The sequence below is a fragment of the Littorina saxatilis genome, linkage group LG15 (genome assembly GCF_037325665.1).
Source record: "Littorina saxatilis isolate snail1 linkage group LG15, US_GU_Lsax_2.0, whole genome shotgun sequence".
NCBI classification, from domain to species: Eukaryota; Metazoa; Mollusca; class Gastropoda; order Littorinimorpha; family Littorinidae; genus Littorina; species Littorina saxatilis.
The window spans coordinates 21,749,984-21,768,221 of record NC_090259.1 but is presented as its reverse complement, the minus strand read 5'-3'; the positions used below and the strand labels follow the sequence as shown (position 1 = coordinate 21,768,221).

At 42.6% G+C, this 18,238-nt stretch overlaps 1 protein-coding gene across 2 annotated transcripts in view; it reads left to right on the top strand.

Annotated features, from left to right (window-relative positions):
• The window catches only part of LOC138948811 (uncharacterized), a 37,039-nt gene extending 19,319 nt beyond the window's left edge, over positions 1-17,720 (top strand). For both annotated transcript variants that reach the window (XM_070320436.1, XM_070320437.1), the window contains 4 exons: positions 5,327-5,450; positions 14,502-14,936; positions 16,077-16,235; positions 16,949-17,720. In XM_070320436.1, coding sequence (XP_070176537.1) covers positions 5,327-5,450; positions 14,502-14,936; positions 16,077-16,235; positions 16,949-17,509 — 1,279 coding nt within the window. In that variant the 3' untranslated portion in view covers positions 17,510-17,720. The remainder of the gene's footprint in view (positions 1-5,326; positions 5,451-14,501; positions 14,937-16,076; positions 16,236-16,948) is intronic.
• The last annotated feature ends 518 nt before the right edge of the window (positions 17,721-18,238 follow it).

The following is an 18,238-nucleotide window of genomic DNA, read 5'->3' as shown; positions in this document are numbered from 1 at the left end:
CGGGTGTCGGAGGGACTCGTTTCTTTCGCTTTCTCAGTTCCCTGAACAGTCAAAGAGAGTCGCTTAAACTTTGCCTGCAGTAGAGATTCAGTCGAATAGAGATCACCAGGTCTCTGACTGCTTTACAAGGGTTGAAGGAAGGTAAGGCTAGCATACTCAGAAACATGCTTAGCAAAAGCATGCTCATTCCTCTGGTTAAGCTAAGCTGGCAGCCAATAGGCAGCCTTGGCCGGGCAACAGCCATTCCACGTTGCGGCGATGGTGGTTGTTGCCTTCCCGTTTCTTGTGGCTTGTGGGGTTCTCTGGCTTCAGGTTACCCCTGTTTGGCCACAAACGTTTGGACTTTGGTCCTTGTTGTCTTTCATCGAGTCGGACTCTGTCTTTCTCTAGTGATCAGACGCGTTCTGGTGTTTCGTCCGAACTTAAGGTACGCTTGAGTTGGCCTCGGAAGTAACATTCAGGTTTTCCTGAGGGGGTATTGTCTTGGACAATGGATGTTGAGGAGTAGTTCTTTGTGGCTTTCCTCCTCTCTCTCAGGTTTTGGCTACTCTTCTCCTTCGGGCAGAGGTTTAGCTAAGGTTCGGTTCCTGTGACTTCAGTCTTGGGCCTTTCCTCTCTTCTTCCTCATCTTAGTATGAGGCGAGTCAGGATGACGTCTGTTGGGTCGGGTTTCCTTACAGTCACCCGGCTACAAAAAGGCAACTTTGTCTAGGGCGGTTGTCCGTTTTTCTCCGCGTTGGACTCTGTCTTCAGACAGGGACAGACGCGCTCTGGGTTTTCTGGCCAAACTCAGGTAGGCTCTTGATTTGGCTAGGAAGTTAACTGCCTGTTTTTTCCCTGAGAACTCTGGTTTCGGGAGTCTTATGGCTGGCTGGCTTCACGGTTACGTTTACCAGTCTTGGTTTTCTGCTTTCGGTTTTTGATTCACTCTCGATTACCTTCAAGCAGACTGTTTTGGGAACATTCTGGCTTTTAGCCATTTTGTTTATGGTTGCCAGTCACATCGGTTTTTGACCACCGTGGGTCCTCACTTCCGGTAGCTTACGCACAGTCGTAAGTGGCTGCTGTCGGGTGCTACCTCTCTCCCTGCGTTCGCAGGGACTGGTAGGGGATAACTGGCGACCTTCTATTTGTGATTGGTCACTCTTATTTTGAGCTGACTTCTTTCTCACAAGCCTTTTGGGCTTTACTACATCCCAAGGTTTGCAGACTTTGGCATGGTTGTCTTAAGGTCACCGCGGGGGTTCGTCCTTCTCAGTTGAGGGGACAACTTACGCACGGATCTTCTCAGGACATTAGCATTTCCTTCCAATAAAAGGGGGGGGGGAAGCTTGTCTTTCCCTTGGCTCGCCAGGGTTATTATCCAAGGCTTGGGTCTATTCCTGTGCTGTTTTTTACGGCTAGGAGATTGGAAGAAGTGCTGAGCACAGCTTTCTGGATCTCTGAGGTTGTCTCTTTCGCTTTTCGCCTGAGATACTTCTCGGCTGTCAATCAGGACTTTCCTTGGTTCCCTCACTGCCTGTTGGCAGTGGGCCAGCCCTGGCAAGGGCTTTTGAGTGGGTTAGTTTTTCTTTCCCACTGGGACCGCCCTGATTCTTTGGCAGCGGTCCAGGTTTTTGGCAAGGTTTTTTGAGTGAGTTAGATTTTTCTTTCCCACCGCCTTGTTGTTGTAATCTGCTACATGTGATTCGGAGTAGGAATATGTAATTTAATCGAAAATTTTATTGTAAATTTTCATTTAATAAATATACCTACCCGAATCACATAGTATATTCCCTCCCGCCAACCCCGCTTTTGATTTGGAGAATTTATTCTTTAGGTCGAATGATAGGAACCACGTGTTCAGTAGCAGTAGTGACATGGCATGCACGAGGGGAGGTAACTCCCCGGGTGTATGGGCATTACCATGGCTACGTTTACACTTTTGTGGTTGGGGTTGCTTCCCTTAGACGGTTAGCCTGTACAGAACCTAGCATCTCCGATTGTGTCAATGCTACATGTGATTCGGGTAGGTATATTTATTAAATGAAAATTTACAATAAAATTTTCGAATTAGGAACCGACAAGGAATAAGATGAAATAGTTTTTAAATCGATTTCGGAAATTTAATTTTGATCATAATTTTTATATATTTAATTTTCAGAGCTTGGTTTTAATCCGAATATAACATATTTATATGTTTTTGGAATCAGCAAATGATGGAGAATAAGATAAACGTAAATTTGGATCATTTTATAAATTTTTATTTTTTTTTACAATTTTCCGATTTTTAATGACCAAAGTCATTAATTAATTTTTAAGCCACCAAGCTGAAATGCAATACCAAACCCCGGGCTTCGTCGAAGAGTACTTGACCAAAATTTCAACCAATTTGGTTGAAAAATGAGGGCGTGACAGTGCCGCCTCAACTTTCACGAAAAGCCGGATATGACGTCATAAAAGACATTTATAAAAAAACTGAAAAAAACGTTCGGGGATTTCATACCCAGGAACTCTCATGTCAAATTTCATAAAGATCGGTCCAGTAGTTTAGTCTGAATCGCTCTACACACACACACACACGCACGCACACACGCACACACGCACGCACATACACCACGACCCTCGTTTCGATTCCCCCTCGATGTTAAAATATTTAGTCAAAACTTGACTAAATATAAAAACGAACACCAAGAAATCTAAAGGGAATAAAGTAAAATAAAATAGATGAATAAATAAAAGAAAAAACAAACAAAAAGAAATCTAAATGGATTCAGGCAACAACAAAAATAGATAATCAAAATAAAATGAAAAAAATCACTTCAAGAAATCTAGATTCAGGTAAAATAAAATAAAATATTGTTTAGTTTTAAAAAGACAAAAATCTGAAAGAGACTGCTAATGGTCAAAATCCAACAATGAAAAACAAAAACGGCTTTTATTGGAATTATTTGCAGACAAAACAAAATATGTCAACTTTGCAGTCATGAACAAACAAATAATCATGAGATATTGAACATTAAACAGACTAAGCTTAGTAAAGTGTTGTTTCTTCAGTCTCATTGAACATTAAACAGACTAAGCTTAGTAAAGTGTTGTTTCTTCAGTCTCATTGAACATTAAACAGACTAAGCTCAGTAAAGTGTTGTTTCTTCAGTCTCATTGAACATTAAACAGACTAAGCTTAGTAAAGTGTTGTTTCTTCAGTCTCAAGATAGCAAAAGTCAGATGAGGTCATTAATATTTGGACAATACATGGATATTAACCTAACTTTTTTTTAGATAGGTAGAACAAGCAAGAATTTGTCTGTTTGACAGGTAGCCCACATCCTTGAAAGGAACTATACATCAAGGAAAGTAGAATAACCGAGAGAAAAAACCTTAAAGAAACCAGGAATCGCACAAGGAAAAAAACCAAGGACACTAAAGCAACTTGACTAAGTAAAGTGATGAAAGAATTATCTGAAACTAGAAAAAAACTTATTTTCACCAGTGTTGGTGTTTGCACATGTCTTTTTCTATAGCCCATAAACCCCGGAACAGTTATTTCCGAACACCATCTGTACTGTAAAGCCTGTGATATTGTTGAATCAAAATTGTCTGATCACGGCTGTTCCTAGCTTGTGTTTTAGTGTGAGTTAAAAATAGCCCAGCAGAGAGAATAGTTTGGCTACCAGCAGCTGCAGCCAGCACACTGTTAAGCTCGCTTGCCTGTTATACCCAACTGCTTCCGCGCTTTACTGGGAGATTGGCCTGATCAGTGCATAGCACTGAGAGAGCTAATAGCGGGTGTCACTAAAAGTCGAAAAGACACGAAAAGTCCAGGTACATGTTACTGTTTTTAGTCGAGATTGGTGATTTAATATAAACAATCATCAAAACATGCACACTCTCTCTCTCTCTCTCTCTCTCTCTCTCTCTCTCTCTCTCTCTCTCTCTCTCTCTCTCTCTCTCTCTCTCTCTCTCTCTCTCTCTCTCTCTCTCTCTCTCTCTCTCTCTCTCTCTTCCTCTCTCTCTCTTCCTCTCTCTCTCTCTCTCTTCCTCTCTCTCTCTCTCTCGCATGTGTGTGTGTGTGTGTGTGTGTATGAGCTTGTGTGTGCGTGTGTGTGTATACGAGGGTGTGTGTGTGTATGTGTGCAGTCTTTGCTTTCGTTTACAATTATTCTCTGTAGTATGTTTCAATGACAGGTTGGAAGATTAAGCTAAGCCTAAAACCTTTATCCTTATGTAATAAAGTTCTGAATTCTGAGTTCTCTCTCTCTCTCTCTCTCTCTCTCTCTCTCTCTCTCTCTCTCTCTCTCTCTCTCTCTCTCTCTCTCTCTCTCTCTCTCTCTCTCTCTCTCTCTCTCTGAACCTTTGACCCTTTCACCATTGACACTCACACAGTGCATTCACACCTTCTTGTAACAATCACCTCCTCACTTTTCTTTTCTTTATTTGGTGTTTAACGTCGTTTTCAACCATTCAAGGTTATATCGCGACGGGGAAAGGGGGGAGATGGGATAGAGCCACTTGTCAATTGTTTCTTGTTCACAAAAGCACCAATCAAAAATTTGCTCCAGGGGCTTGCAACGGAATTCGCTATCTCTTAAATGAGGCTTTGATCTGAGCGCATCAAACATTCCCACACGAACGTGTTATCAGCGGCTACCCCGGGTAACTCATAAAAGTTACGCAACTGACCACACGCCAGCTGAGCTGGTATTCTATCCATCCGATCCGACAAAGGAATTAACATCTACTTGACAAAACGCCGATTCCCCCAACATACCGAGTCAAGCTGGCGGCACATTACATTACGACCACCTGGGGCCCAAGCGATCCGTTTTTGGCGAGCTTTTCACAAATGACCGCCCACTTCAAACACTTCATACACACACACACACTCATCCACACACACACCCTCGTATACACACACACGCACACACAAGCTCATACACACACACACACACACACACACACACACACACACACACACATGCAGAGAGAGAGAGAGAAAGAGAGAGAGACAGCGAGAGAGAGAGAGAGAGGAAGAGAGAGAGAGAGAGAGAGAGAGAGAGTGCATGTTTTGATGATTGTGTATATTAAATCACCAATCTCGACTAAAAACAGTTACATGTACCAGGACTTTTCGTGTCTTTTCGCGTCTTTTCGCGTCTTTTCGACTTTTAGTGACACCGCTATTGCTGTGTTATCTCTGCTGTGGGGAAAGGATGGGTGCTAAAAATAGCCTGCAGCTAAGGAAGCAGAAATGAAGCCTTGGGAACAGCGGTGTGATATGTTGCATTGTCGACATCTCTAATGGTTATTATCTCCTTATCTTACTGTGAATTGTGTTGATCCACAGATGTGAGATAACGGTGAATGGTCAGAAATCAGTCACAGGAACGGGTGCCTCCAAGCCGAAAGCTCGCAACGCAGCTGCAGCCATGATTTTGATGGACATGTACATGAGCAATGATGTCATCAGCGTAAGTTTTTACTGGTGTGTGTATAGATTGTGTGTTTGTGTCCGACTATAAGGCGCAACTTTTTTTCTCACACTTGACCTCTGCGGCTTATTTAACGGAAGCGCCTGTGGCTGAAATAGAAATCCAGGTGAGTACCAGTCAAACAACTTGTGATAATGCATGTTTCTGCTACTACTACCCTGGTCAAGTTTCCTCTCGGTCATCAAAGAGACCGCGTGAGTACCAGTCAAACAACTTGTGATAATGCATGTTTCTGCTACTACAGCAGTCCCTCTCATGAACGGACACCCTTGGGCCATAGCAAAACTGTCCGTACATTGCAGGTGTCCGGTCACGGGAGGGGTGACCACACCACCCCCTCCCCCATACACTCACACAGAGACACACAAACAACAGGATTGAGTCTATGATAATCACTTCTTGTGGCTACTAAACAATAACAATAAACTCCTAATACTTCTTTAAACGTTCTGTAAAAAGGATTTGTATGAAAAGTGTTGAAAAGAAGAGATAAAATAAATCCTCAAGGCAGTGAACACACTCACCATGCACTGACATACGAAAGCAGCCACACAAACACAGCACAGAGGAGCGTGTGCAGAAGCTTTGCAAGAATAAGCTTGAAAACCAGTTTGAATAAATAGCAGCAGATAGAGCTGCATGTCATAATCATGTAATTTATTTTTTTCTTGTCTGGCTTTATTGACTGCATGCCGATCATGTGGCATGGCAGTGACTTTTCACTCTTCAGTCGGAAATACACTGTACATAACACAGCTCCCATTCTCCCTCACTAATGCCTACCCCAAGCCGTGACAACTGATGCTTGGAAATTGTGTGGAAGAGTACACCTCTCTATTTCTCTCCAATGCTCTTCCTGCTGACATGCAGTGACACCGGACACCCCACAGAGTTTAGCCAGCTAACCCTCCACCCCCCCCCCCCCCTTCCTCTCTCTCTCCCTTTCTCCAGCCATGTACTGTTGGGGGCTGTGGCCAGAGAGGCCAGCTGCACTGTTCACTCAGAGCAAAACCAGTTGACAGTGTCGTAACTTTTGACAAAGCAAGACAACTGAAGGGTTCATAGATTAGGCAACCGACTCACTGGTCAAGGCTGAGGGGAAACAAGAGTATCTTGTCAATGAAAGAGGTTAGGCCTACACACAGACACACGATGCTGAGAACTGTGGCCGGTTTTTCACTCACTTTCGCTCAGGACCTTCATCGACTGTGGTTTCTGTTGTTTACATCCAACAGACAAGAATAAAGAGCTCAGTGCAGTTTCATGTTGGCATCTTCGCATGTACTCCACTCCTGACCAAAACTACCCCCCCTCCTCAGTGATGGGTACACGTGCACTCAAGTTATCAGTGACTATCATCACGCCATTGCGGCTGTGATCTTTGTACCAAGAACCGGACTGTTCTGTTATCGATTTTGTTGTGGTGAAAATTTGACGATGGTCTGTCCGTACATTGGAGGTATGACCTGCTGTTGGGACCGAAAATGAGTGTCCGCATCCACGTTTTGCAGGTGTCCGTTTAAGGGGGGGCAAATATAGAAGGAAAACACTCCGTGCTGAGCAAATGTGTCCGTACATGTCAGGTGTCCGCTCACGCCGGGGGCCGTACATTGCAGGGACTGCTGTACAGCAGTCCCTGCAATGTACGGCCCCCGGCGTGAGCGGACACCTGACATGTACGGACACAATTGCTCGGCACGGAGTGTTTTCCTTCTGTATTTGCCCCCCCCCTTAACACTTTCGCGACGTGAGGTGACTAAATTAGTAACAGCGCTGACACGCCCATGGACGGGATGTGACTATTTGAGTAACAGACATACAGTCGAACTCGCTTAAGGGGAGGTGGGCCAGTGCACTACCTTTTTTTTAATTTTGAATCTTTTATTGTGTCTGAATGTTATTTTATGAAAGAAATGAACAAATGATGACAAAGAATAGTCACTTTTTGTATTTTCGGTTGCTGGTTTTTGTTTTACGCGACAAAAACAGTCAAAATACAGACAAAAGTGGAGTACAGGAGATACACGGATTTTCATCAGATGTGATTGTCACACTTCTAATTATTGTTTTATTTTATCCTTCTGGGTATGCTCTAGGGGATTACGAAGCAGATCTTGTTTATTATATTTATATTTGGAGTTAGGAACACTTCTTTGTTACAACTGTCAAACTTTAGGGTAACGCTTGCGAAATTATTTTTTGAAATAATCTGGATATGACTATAATAAAATTTCAGCAAAATCCCTTCGTAATCCCCTAGAATGTTATATTCTGCACAAACTACAAAAGAAAATATTGCTCTAGCTAAATTACAGCCAGAGAAATCGCGTAACCCAAGACGTAACCGTAGGCAAAATGGCTGAACTGAGAAAAACGACATTGAAGATTGAGCACCACAGAAACACTATTGAAACAGACACACAAGGACAACACTGTGTTATGAATGAACAGCTTAGTTTATTTGAATTGCAAACTACTTAGCCTTTAGCACGCCAGCAGAGAATTTATGCGTCCATCCCTTCTTTCCCTCTGTCAACCAGCATGGGGATACTGCCCCAGCGCTAAACGTGTATCAATGACCCGATTCTCGTTTGTATTTGCATGCGAGAATAACGGTATTTTTAACGGTAACTTACTTGAGCCAGAACGAGACTTATTTCCTTCCGTTATCTCGTCGATTTGTTGGTTTCCTCGAAGTTTTCTGCTTTTGTTTTTACATCGATACAGTACTTTGGTGCTTCGACAAGCAAGATGGAGGATGATGAGTTTGAAACTTTCGTTTGAGTTGTTTTTTGAGAACAAATCGAACGTGGAATCTGAACGATTTACTGAGGAAGCTCTTCGCAATGAACTGTGTATCGCGGTGAAGAAAATGACACAGTTCGTCAAGACAGTGACGGAATTTACGAAAGTGCAGATTGATACTAACAGTTGCTGATCCAGTTTCGTTCGGGAAATGGCAGGCCCAGCAAACATTACTGATAATCTGACTGATGTTGGATACTTTCTCCTGTTTTTGTTTTTTTGCGTAGCAAATGCTCAACTTGCTTGTCGAGGAGATACTGCACAGAAACTGACTCAAATTCAGCGCAAAGCAAGCCAGTGCCGAGACGTAAAAAGTGTGCTGCATGGCGTGTTCGGAAATGGCGACCTGTGGATCTGCGTAGAGATCAAAGCTTTCCTCTGTATCGGAAACACCGACAGAATCCAAACTTTGGCCTAGTACCAGCGGAACTACTTGTTGTTGCTAACCGAACTAATAAAGACATTGTCCTCTTTCTTATTTCGAGCCATTGTTATCGTATCAAAGGTTGTTTCTCAAGGAAAAATTCGCTTTCGGTTGTCACCGATCGTTTGATGTGTAACCAGGATGTTGTAAAACCGAGTGAACTTCGGGTGTTCCCGTCATGGCCGAGAGTCTCTTCGGTAGTTTCCGTATGCAAAATTCGTAAGCTGAGCATGCGCACTCACAAAGTAAACTGGTTCCCGATTTCGGTTTATGAAACGAACCAATGGATGTCGAGTACCTTCCAAATAAGGACATTTCCGTTCGATTACGATTGCTGCCTTTGCAACGGACAAGTGGCTGAGTGAATGGAACATTCATCAAAACACTGATGTCATGTTATAGGTCAAGAGCTGCTGCGCAGTTTCGTATGTCGTGAATGCACTGTTTTGCTGAGGACAAAGCTGTAACTAGCCTTTGAAATGAGACATTTTTTGGCGGGGGAATATCGACTACAGAAGACAATCAATGCCACACATGTTCACATTTTGTCTTTTTTGACAGATAAATAGGACACTTTTGACAAAAACACCGACACACATGGATGATAGGTATGTTATGGAAACATAATCTGCTAAAATACCCAAAACAGTGTTTTGAACGATTTGGTCAATTTTGCACTGGCCCACCTGCCCTTAAGACGAATCACTGGGGATCGGAAAAAAAGTTCGTCTTAACCAAAATTCGTATTAAGAAAATTGATCGATTTTTTATTTTTTTTAAAATTTTTTTTTAAGTCTTGTACATTTTATGGTGTTTCAATTTGTTTCTTTCGCAACTTTCATGCTGCTTCACGTTTAGACAATAAAGTGACATATTCAGGTACATGTTCATGTGTGTCTCATGTTGAGTGATGATTGTTGAGTTTGAGTGAGAGTGAGCACACAGATGTTTCATCCAGTTGTTACGTTTTTGGTCACACACACGCGCACACACTGACACTGTCCACATTCGCGGTGTTCCTATCATTTGTCCGGAATCACTTACCTTGGCGACGGGTAGCAAACCTTGGCCAATTTAGTTTTTGTTTTGTTTTGTTGCAACATGATGTTCAAATCCAAATCGAAAGCACTGACTGACTGATAAACTATCGCGAACCGGCGAACGCAAACGTTGAGAGTGTGGTTTCCCTTGTCCAAGGGAAACCACTCTGGCATCTATATTTTTTGGCAATGGCTTCCGTTCTAAACATTGATGTTTCGTTTTTGGTATTCGCGAAGGAAATAAACGTCAGTCAGTCATTCATGTTCAGTGTCTGAGCTATCAATCACTTTGATTCTAAATTTGAAATTGTTTTGTGAGTACAGTGTAATCAGTTTAACTTTATTCAGTGATCGGTTGAGCAATGGTTCAAGCAGTCGACGCAAGGGAAGACTTTGACACACGTGTATTCAAACTTCTCAAATTCCCATGATATGTCGATCTCGGGACGAGTTTAAAGATTTCGTCATAAGCGTGAGTAAATTACAGACATTATGCATGCTTGGGAATCCAAAAAGTGCTCGTTATAAGCGTAAATTCGTTATAAAGAATTCGTTTTAAGCATTTTTTTTAAGCATGAAGAAAGAGGTATTCAGTTGGGAACTTAAAACTAATTCGTTATAAGTCAAAATTCGTAACTAGCGTGTTCGTTTTAAGTGGGTTCGACTGTACAAGGTACACGACTCGTGATTGCTTCCCGGTTTTTGAAGCTTGCAATAAATTGAGTTGTTTCCCTTGATACACGTGACTTGCTCTTCCGCCATGTGCAAATTAGAGAAGATTTGCGTGGTTTTTTCGAACAAAAAAAATGAATCGAAGACGAGCCTTGTCACGGGAGGAGATTCTCCGGATGTTGGATCTTGAGGATCCTGTAGATCATGATTCCGACGTGTTGTTTTCACCTCAAGAAAGCGATAATAGCAGTGATATTGAGGAAGAAACAGTCCTGTTGTTGCTAGTATGAGTCGGCAAACTACACGTGGTAGGGTGGTACTGCATGGATCTTGGAATCGTGTAGTTTGCAAGGGGGCGTGGCAGCACTGATAACAATGGATGGCTGGAGCCTCCTAATCCTTTTGGAAATGTTCATAGGTGTACAGTTGGGACTTTGTTGTGAAAATGTGACTTATATTCAATATGGATTACCTAGACATCATTTGGTGAGTGTCACAGTTTTGTTTCATTTGAGTCAGGATGCTGTGAGTGAATGCGGGATTTGCTTGTTTTTTTCTTTGTACCGTCTCCTTATTTCTGTGTAGAATGTTAACAATATTTCAGCTAATTCATATGTTTTACACCTTGTTTGGTTATAACATTATTTATAATACTTTCTGTTAAAAAATAACTTTTAAAAAAGCAGTGGAAAAGAAAACACACACAAAAAAACGTAAAAAACCACAAATTATCCCCCTTTCACCCCCCCTTTGCTAAAACAAATTGCGTGACAAACTTATAAATAGCACGACTGAACTGGGCATCCATTTTTGAGTCACTTGAGAAAAAGTGACTCTATGTAATCGGTCAGTGTTAGTCTGTCCGGCCGGCCGTCCGTAGACACCACCTTAACGTTGGACTTTTCTCGGAAACTATCAAAGCGATCGGGCTCATATTTTGTTTAGTCGTGACCTCCAATGACCTCTACACTTTAACGATGGTTTCGTTGACCTTTGACCTTTTTCAAGGTCACAGGTCAGCGTCAAAGGAAAAATTAGACATTTTATATCTTTGACAAAGTTCATCGGATGTGATTGAAACTTTGTAGGATTATTCTTTACATCAAAGTATTTACATCTGTAGCCTTTTACGAACGTTATCAGAAAAACAAGGGAGATAACTAGCCTTTTCTGTTCGGCAACACACAACTTAACGTTGGGCTTTTCTCGGAAACTATAAAAGTGACCGGGCTCAAATTTTATGTGAACGTGACTCATTGTGTTGTGAATAGCAATTTCTTCCTGTCCATCTGATGCCTCATATAATATTCAGAACTGCGAAAGTGACTCGATCGAGCGTTTGCTCTTCTTGTTTAATTAGTACACAAAATGTGGTGGTGATTGGACTTAATTCAAGCTTGCTAGACAGATTTCTTTACAGTTACTGTTTTTTGGGAAGTTTCTTGGTGGCAAGCTTGGGCAGGCAGGACGTTAACGCCGTGGCAATGCTAGTCACAATAGTGTTAAACGGACACCTGCAAAACGTGGACGCGGACACTCATTTTCGGTCCCAACAGCAGGTCATACCTCCAATGTACGGACAGACCATTGTCAAATTTTCACCACAACAAAATCGATAATAGAGCAGTCCGGCTCTTGGTACAAAGATCACAGCCGCAATGGCGTGATGACAGTCGCTCATAACTTGAGTGCACGTGTACCCATCAGGAGGGGGTATTTTTGGTCAGGAGTGGAGTACATGCGAAGATGCCAACATGAAACTGCACTGTGCTCTTTATTCTTGTCTGTTGGACGTAAACAACAGAAACCACAGTCGATGAAGGTCCTGAGGGAAAGAGAGTGAAAAACTGGCCACAGTTATCAGCATTGTGTGTCTGTGTGTAACCTCTTTCATTGACAAGATACTCTTGTTTCCCCTCAGCCTTGACCAGTGAGTCGGTTGCCTAATCTGTGAACCCTTCAGTTGTCTTGCTTTGTCAAAAGTTACGACACAGTCAACTGGTTTTGCTCTGAGTGAATGTGCAGCTGGCCTCTCTGGCCACAGCCCAAATCAGTACATGGCTGGAGGGAGTGAGAGAGAGAGGGGGGGAGGGGTAGCTGGCTAAACTCTGTGGGGTGTCCGGTGTCACTGCATGTCAGCAGGAAGAGCATTGGAGAGAAATAGAGAGGTGTACTCTTCCACACAATTTCCAAGCATCAGTTGTCACGGCTTGGGGTAGGCATTAGTGAGGGAGAGTGGGAGCTGTGTTATGTACAGTGTATTTTTGACTGAAGAGTGAAAAGTCACTGCCATGCCACATGATCGGCATGCAGTCAATAAAGCCAGACAAGAAGAAAATAAATTACAAGATTATGAATAACATGCAACTCTTATCTGCTGCTATTTATTCAAACTGGTTTTCAAGCTTATTCTTGCAAAGCATCTGCACACGCTCCTCAGTGCTGTGTTTGTGTGGCTGCTTTCGTATGTCAGTGCATGGTGAGTGTGTTCACTGCCTTGAGGATTTATTTTATCTCTTCTTTTCAACACTTTTCATGCAAATCATTTTTACAGAACGTTTAAAGAAGTATTAGGAGTTTATTGTTATTGTTTAGTAGCCACAAGAAGCGATTAGCATAGACTCAATCCTGTTGTTTGTGTGTCTCTGTGTGAGTGTATGGGGGAGGGGGTATAGCTCAAAACGAAAAGTAGATTACCGCTCATTTCAACTCTTCGCCGAGGTGGATGAACTGGAGATCCTGAAGCATTGCCCGACGGGCTGGCTGTCATTGGAGAGAGAACCGTATTTGACGGACTACAAGCCGCGACTTTTTTTTTTTTAAATCGCATTGCGGCTTATAAAAAGATGCGGCTAAAACGTTACCTAAACTTGAATAGCATTCACCTAATGGAAGTCGCCGCGGATTTTCATTTCGCTCGATTAGCGATTACCGGTACTTTATTAGCTCTCTACTCAAGACTCAGCGCTTTTCTCTTTCTTTCGCGAATCTTCGTTTGTCAACAAGTCGTCGTGACAAGATAGCGTACAGAGAAACACCGGATGTATCAGGATCTCGCGCGTGCGAGATTTCGTTTTTTTGTGTCTCGCGATAGTTGGGAGAGCGAGAGCCGCCATGTTGTGTTTTCGTCTGCTCGAAATGTGCGCAAAAGTCGTAAATCATCCCAAAAAAAGCTTATTCCGGGCGGGACTTCATGTGTGTGTTGGTTACAAATTGTGTGTGTGATATTTTTCTTTGAATTTTTTCATTTTTCTTCTTTGTTTCACTTGTTTATTCTCGGAGCCGATTTTGCCAAATGCCGTACTTTCGTTTGCCTGGTTGTTTCGATTGATTGACACGATCTGATTATATTTTTTTCGACGGCGGCTAATATAGTGACGCGGCCTATACGTGGCTCGTCCCAATTTTTTTGTTAAAAGTCGGGGGTGTGGCTTATAAAACGGTGCGTCTTGTAATCCGTCAAATACGGTAGTTGTGTGGGTGTGACCGTGTTATAAATTTAAGCTTAAAGTGATCTGGTCTGTGATTTTTCCTGGTGGACAGTAGTAGTTGTGTGGGTGCGTTTTACAGTAGTTGTATGTATTTATTAATGCTAAATCAGATGTGTTTTATGAATACAAAATAAATGTTGAGTATTTACCAGCTGGTCTTTCTTCTTTTTTATGTCGTGCGAGTGAATTGCGAGTCTTGTGTGTGAACTGAGGTTTGCGTGTGTTCATTTTTTGGGAGTGTGTAAGGGATTGTTGCCCTGATTACAGTTTTTAAACATATTAGTACAGGTTGGCCTTGGAAGGGGTTGACAGGTCTGGTGTGTGTGTGTGTGTGTGTGTGTGTGTGTGTGTGCATGTGCATGGGTGTGTGTTTGTAGGGGGGCACAGACATGCACATGAGTGTTAGTGTGTGTGTGTGCATGCATCAGCATGTGTGTGTGTGTGTAGGGGGGCACAGGCATGCACGTGTGTGTTAGTGTGTGTGTGTGTGTGTTCAACTGAATTATTTGTAGTACTTTAGATAACATCACACAGTTGAACTGTTGACACCCCTGATTAGATTGATTTATTAATCTTTTTATTGTTTTCTTTCTTACAGAACAAAGGAGTTGAAGACCCGAGTAAAGCCATCCCTGTGGAGGAAATAACAGCACGCGCGCAGGCATTGAAACTGGAGGGTCCACCGAGAGAGGAACGTGTTCAAAATGTCTGGCCTGAGGAGGAGGAAGAGACGGATTCGGAAGAAACGACCAACCCAACACTGCCGGAGGAGGAAGACTTGGAAGCAGTGAAAGATTCTGAAGAAATGGCTGACAACACACAGTTTAAAGAAGAGTCAGACGCAGAGAAAGATTCTGAAGAAACGGCCAACACAATACAGCCTGAGGAACAGTCGAACACGGATCGAGATTCTGAAAAAACAGCCAACAGCAACGAAGACAGAGTGAGCCAGAAGCAGAAATGGATGTCCAACCCTTTGCAGCCCTGGCTTGAAGATGCTATCGTAGAGATGATAGAAAGCTATGCCAAAAGGGTGAGAGCTAGTTTGCAAAAAGTGGAATACAATTTGTAAAAGTGGAACTCCTCTTGTAAGACGTGTTAATTTAAGACTCACCCCCTTTTGAAACGGTGGGTTTTTTCTTCAGATATTCTGGAAATAATATTAACCTCTGTAAATGTACCTCAATTTTCACATAATCTCCTTTATAAGACTTTATTTTCTTAGATTTTGGGGAGTCTTAAAAGAGGTGTTCCACTGTATGCCATAGATTTGAAGAGTGAAATAAAAAGTGCTGCAGTTCTACTCAACATTCTTATTTGCGTCAACACATAGTCTGAAAAGATCTAAAAAAAAACCAGAGGGAAAAATACTCTTAATGTAAAAACCAGTCTTGATCTAAGGACTATGTCCGGTCAGGAATAAAAGATGGTTCTTGTGTAGGACTGTACATAAGTGTTAGTTAGAGTGCCATGGAGAATGATGAACATATGAGCTAGCAGCCATCATCCATTTTTGAGGATATAAGTCGCTTGTTCATTTCAATGCTTGTTATTCTCTCAGGTGCCAAGTAATTAGTTCTGTATAACTTTGGCTTACTCCATTACACATGTCGTATGCATTTAGTGCGCTTACTTCCCTTTGGTTATCATAACTCTGTGGACAACAGCAGTAAATGAGATCTTTGTAAAACCTGCATGTCTCCTGTTACTATAGAGAATAAGAAGCATTGAAATGAACAAAAGACTCTCATCCTCCGGCCACATGGAATACACGCATGCAAGATAGCGCAAATGCCAAGAATATAAAGCCCCTTAAATTGCTCCATCGGCCCAACAACTCCTTAACTGACCATTCACAGCACTGACCCAAGATGACCCAGCCAGGTCCCTAGCCAAATGTAGTTCTCCTCTAGCCACCCGCAGCTGGCTATCCCCCCCCCCCCCCCCCCCCCCAGCTGCCACATTTTTATTGATAATTTTTTTATTTACAGTATTTTGATTTCCTTTCTCTTTAAGCAGAGCCAAGTTTTCCCCGTCTCACTTTCCGCTAATGGCTTTGCCGTGAGGGTGTAAGACTTACATTTTCTCTCTCTCTCAATCCTCATGATGACCTTCATGATTTTCATGTAGTCTGACCTTCATGATTTTCATGTAGTCGAACGCCTTTTTTCAGCTGACACTAGAAGAGCTGATCATCGGACCGGGCATCACCCCAGAACTGCGGTGCTTCGTCACAACAGCAGCAAGACATTGCCTCCTGGGTGCCAGCCTCAAAGACGACCCAGTCAGAGGTTCTTTCCTGGCTGTGTGTCAACGCTCTATTCCACCTGAGGTGACTGATTCGTTAGCTTCACTCAGGCGTGTGACTTTTTTACCAAGTGGCATACATGTATTCCTAACAGTTTCAAAACTTCAGAGATCAGTATCGCCAGATTGCAGCAAATTGGACTCTTTGCATCATTTGTTCACATATTTAAAGGCATACCATTTAGGGCGCCGGTTTGGGAAAGTTTTCTGGCAAATTAGAATTTTTAACAGTTTCGGGGACATTCACTGTACTGAAATTTAGACACATTTGCAGTAATTAGCTTGAAAGTGGTCTGTAACTATGCTAATCAATTTGATTCAACGAATGGTGGTCATACCCACTTTCCTGTCTCAAATAGTCGCACCTCCGTTTGTCACATTTTAATCAGTGCTGGTACGCATTTGCCAAGACAGATAAAAACTGTTGAATTCAGGAAGTCAAATCTGTAATCTGTTGTATTGATGTGTCTGTATGTGTCTGTGGATCAAATGCATAAAGGTGTCTGTATGTGTCCGTGGATCAAATGCATAAAGGTTATCCTTAATTGAGCCCAAAGTCGACTTCGCGAAGACTATGCAAATTCTTTTTAACAAAAATTCAATGCTATAGCTTCGTGCAGCAAGCTTCGGGAAGTATACTTTGCTCAATTAATGACAGGCCTTAATGTGTGTTTGGGAGGAGTGTGTATTTTTTGTGTGTTCGTCTGTTGATTTTATTTTACTTTTCTTCCTCAACAGGAGATGGCGATGATTCTGCGCATCAACAAGGGCGCCAGTGGCCGCTACAAGCTGGTGCGAGACAACAAGCAGATCTCCGTCCTTCAGAGGGCGCTGTTTGTTAGAAACTTTCCCGACATTTGGCGTGCTCGGGCCAAAGCCCTTTTTGAGGCAGACAAAGTGAAAAAAGAAAGGGCCTCTGTGTCTGCCTCCCCAGCTGCCACAACATTGGCCAATTCCACATTATTGACGTCTTTGGAACAATCTGCCAAAGCCTTTTTTCAGGCACACAAACTTAGAGAAGATGAAGCCTCTGTGTCTGATTCCTTTGATGCTACAACATCGGCCACTTCTACATCAGTACCATCATCAACAAGTATTATGACTTCTACCGAAAACCTTGATGAGGAAAATAAGCTGAAAAAAGAAGAGGCTTCTGCCTGTGACTCCTCAGCTGCTACAACATCGACCACGTCTACACGAGTACCATCATCAACAATTACTACGACTTCTACTAACAACCTTGATGAGGCAGACAAACTGAAGGAAGAAGAGGCCTCTGACTCTGACTCCTCAGCGTAAATAACATCGACCACTCAGTGACCTCATTAATGACTACTACCGTAAAATCCCCAGCAAACGCCCAGTATCTAGCAAACGCCCACCCCCCACTTTTGGCCAAAAGTTGTGCAGAGGGGTCAATACCTAGCAAACGCCCACCCCGGTTTAAAGAAAACAAGTTTTAGGACAGTCGGCCTCCTATATCTACGATTGGTGCACACTGTTCAATGGTTCTCCTTTTTTTTGGGTGGGAATAAAATCACGTCATGTCCCACAGGGAAGTCGTTCAGTGACGTTTTTTAATGAGTGTTTAACACTTCTCTATGTTCAGCCATGCCGAAGCACAAATCCTTTACAGTGACATACGCTCGTACAAACTAAAAGCCTTGAAATATCTTGAAAACGAAGCTGCAGACAATGTTTCGGTATGTGCCCGCGAGTTTTCTTCCAGAAGAAGCTGAGAGTGGAGACGACAGTGAAGACAATGATGTTGACTTTGAAGGACTAGAATGAGCCCACGATCATCAACCCTACCAGATCTCCAAACAAGAGAAGAAACTGTGTTTGTGCTGACGTTAGTCCGAGAATTAGAAGAATCAAGGTCACTTGTGTTCTTTTTACATTTAGTCAAGTTTTGACTAAATGTTTTAACATAGAGGGGGGAATCGAGACGAGGGTCGTGGTGTATGTGTGTCTGTCTGTCTGTCTGTGTGTGTGTGTAGAGCGATTCAGACTAAACTACTGGACCGA